Source organism: Aplysia californica, unplaced genomic scaffold, assembly GCF_000002075.1.
Source record: "Aplysia californica isolate F4 #8 unplaced genomic scaffold, AplCal3.0 scaffold00581, whole genome shotgun sequence".
Lineage (NCBI taxonomy): Eukaryota > Metazoa > Mollusca > Gastropoda > Aplysiida > Aplysiidae > Aplysia > Aplysia californica.
The window spans coordinates 428064-429461 of NW_004797851.1; the positions used below are offsets into that span (position 1 = coordinate 428064).

Consider the following 1398-nt stretch of genomic DNA (forward strand, 5'->3'; position numbering starts at 1 on the left):
CCCCCCCCCCAGCTTTTTCGGGATAGCCCCCTTTTGCTTAAAAGCGACCATACAATACATGTATAATGTGATTTGTATTTGTCGCAGCTAAATTATTTCATCTCCGACTGCGATCAAGAGGAATCGAGACGAAGTTTATGCCACACTCAACATATTCCCTCTTCATTTAACGAGGGTTACATTAGCCACACTAAGTATATATACCTGGATACCTGGAGGTGTCATCTCTGACTCAGAGGTTGACGTGTAATGACCCTCCATCCTTCACGGTCGTGAGCTGCCGTTGCACATTCTGCTATATCCAGGCCAGTCCATGTTCTTATGTTGTCCATCCATGTTATTCTTTGCCTTCCTCTGACTCTCCTGTCCCACATCTTTCCTTCAAGCACCTCTTTCACATAGGTCTCGCGACGTTTTAAAAGGCCACAGTATTGTATTTTTCTCCATTTTATTTGTTCAGCAGGGTCTGTCTTGTGTGTAGAATCTGATACACCTCTTTGTTTGCCTTTTTTGTTTTCCAACTTATTTTGGCCGTTCCGCGGTAGCCCCACATCTCAAACACATGTCTGTGGGTGGCTGGCGGGTGCTCTGGTGTGGTTTGCTTCTTCTTTCCTATCAAACATCTATCGTCCTTATTTCCCCTTCTTCTTTTTGTGTTTGTTACTCTCTTGTTTCACTTCTAATCTCCTGGTGCTCATATGACCTTATGCAGTTAAGGTACCGTAAAACCTCTACTAAAGCTAAAACAAAAACACATTTATTTTGTTTTCCTCTTTCCTAGTCAAAGTCCAGGTCTCTGCGCCATATAGGAATATTAAGTATAATTACTTGATAATTCGACCCTTGCTTATCGAGCAATGTAGCATAAATGTGGCATCATCAAATGTGTTGGGGTTAAAGCTGTGTATCTCCGTCTTCCCTATGTTGATTACTTGTTGATTACTTGTTGATTACTTGTTGATTACTTGATCCTGGGAACTACATCCTAGCACTCCGGACATTGCCATACGTACCTCCGCTCCCCGCTCCTATGTCCACCTCAGAGTCCATCTGCTGATTGTTCCGGTGTTCTTTTGGTGACTAGCCCGTCTTTCCATCCCCTGTACTATGCTGGTTCTGCCACTTCCCCTGAAGACACCCAGTTCTTCAAGTTGTAAGATTGACGCATAGTCGTGCTCAATCTCCTCATCTTCAAGTGTTGTCTCCCAGGCTGATGTGTCAGCTGCCAGAGGGCAAGACAAGGGTCAAGGTTTACTTCACGGTCTTTGAGGAACTCAGTCACAGCGAGCTGGTCATGAAGATCACGTCCAAGAGACGCTACCTTGGCGAGGTGCCGGTCCTCATGTCTACCTTCAGCAAACAGGTGAGGCACGAGAATACAGTACTTTAGTCCCCCCC

The 1398-nt window shown here is 45.1% G+C and overlaps 1 protein-coding gene across 1 annotated transcript in view; it reads left to right on the forward strand.

The window, feature by feature from the left end:
- Positions 1-1398, forward strand: part of LOC101855746 — a gene marked incomplete at its 3' end in the record, with an annotated part of 59554 nt that overhangs the window by 15438 nt on the left and 42718 nt on the right. Inside the window, 1 exon segment of the mRNA XM_013087379.2 lies at positions 1210-1363. Coding sequence (XP_012942833.1) covers positions 1210-1363 — 154 coding nt within the window.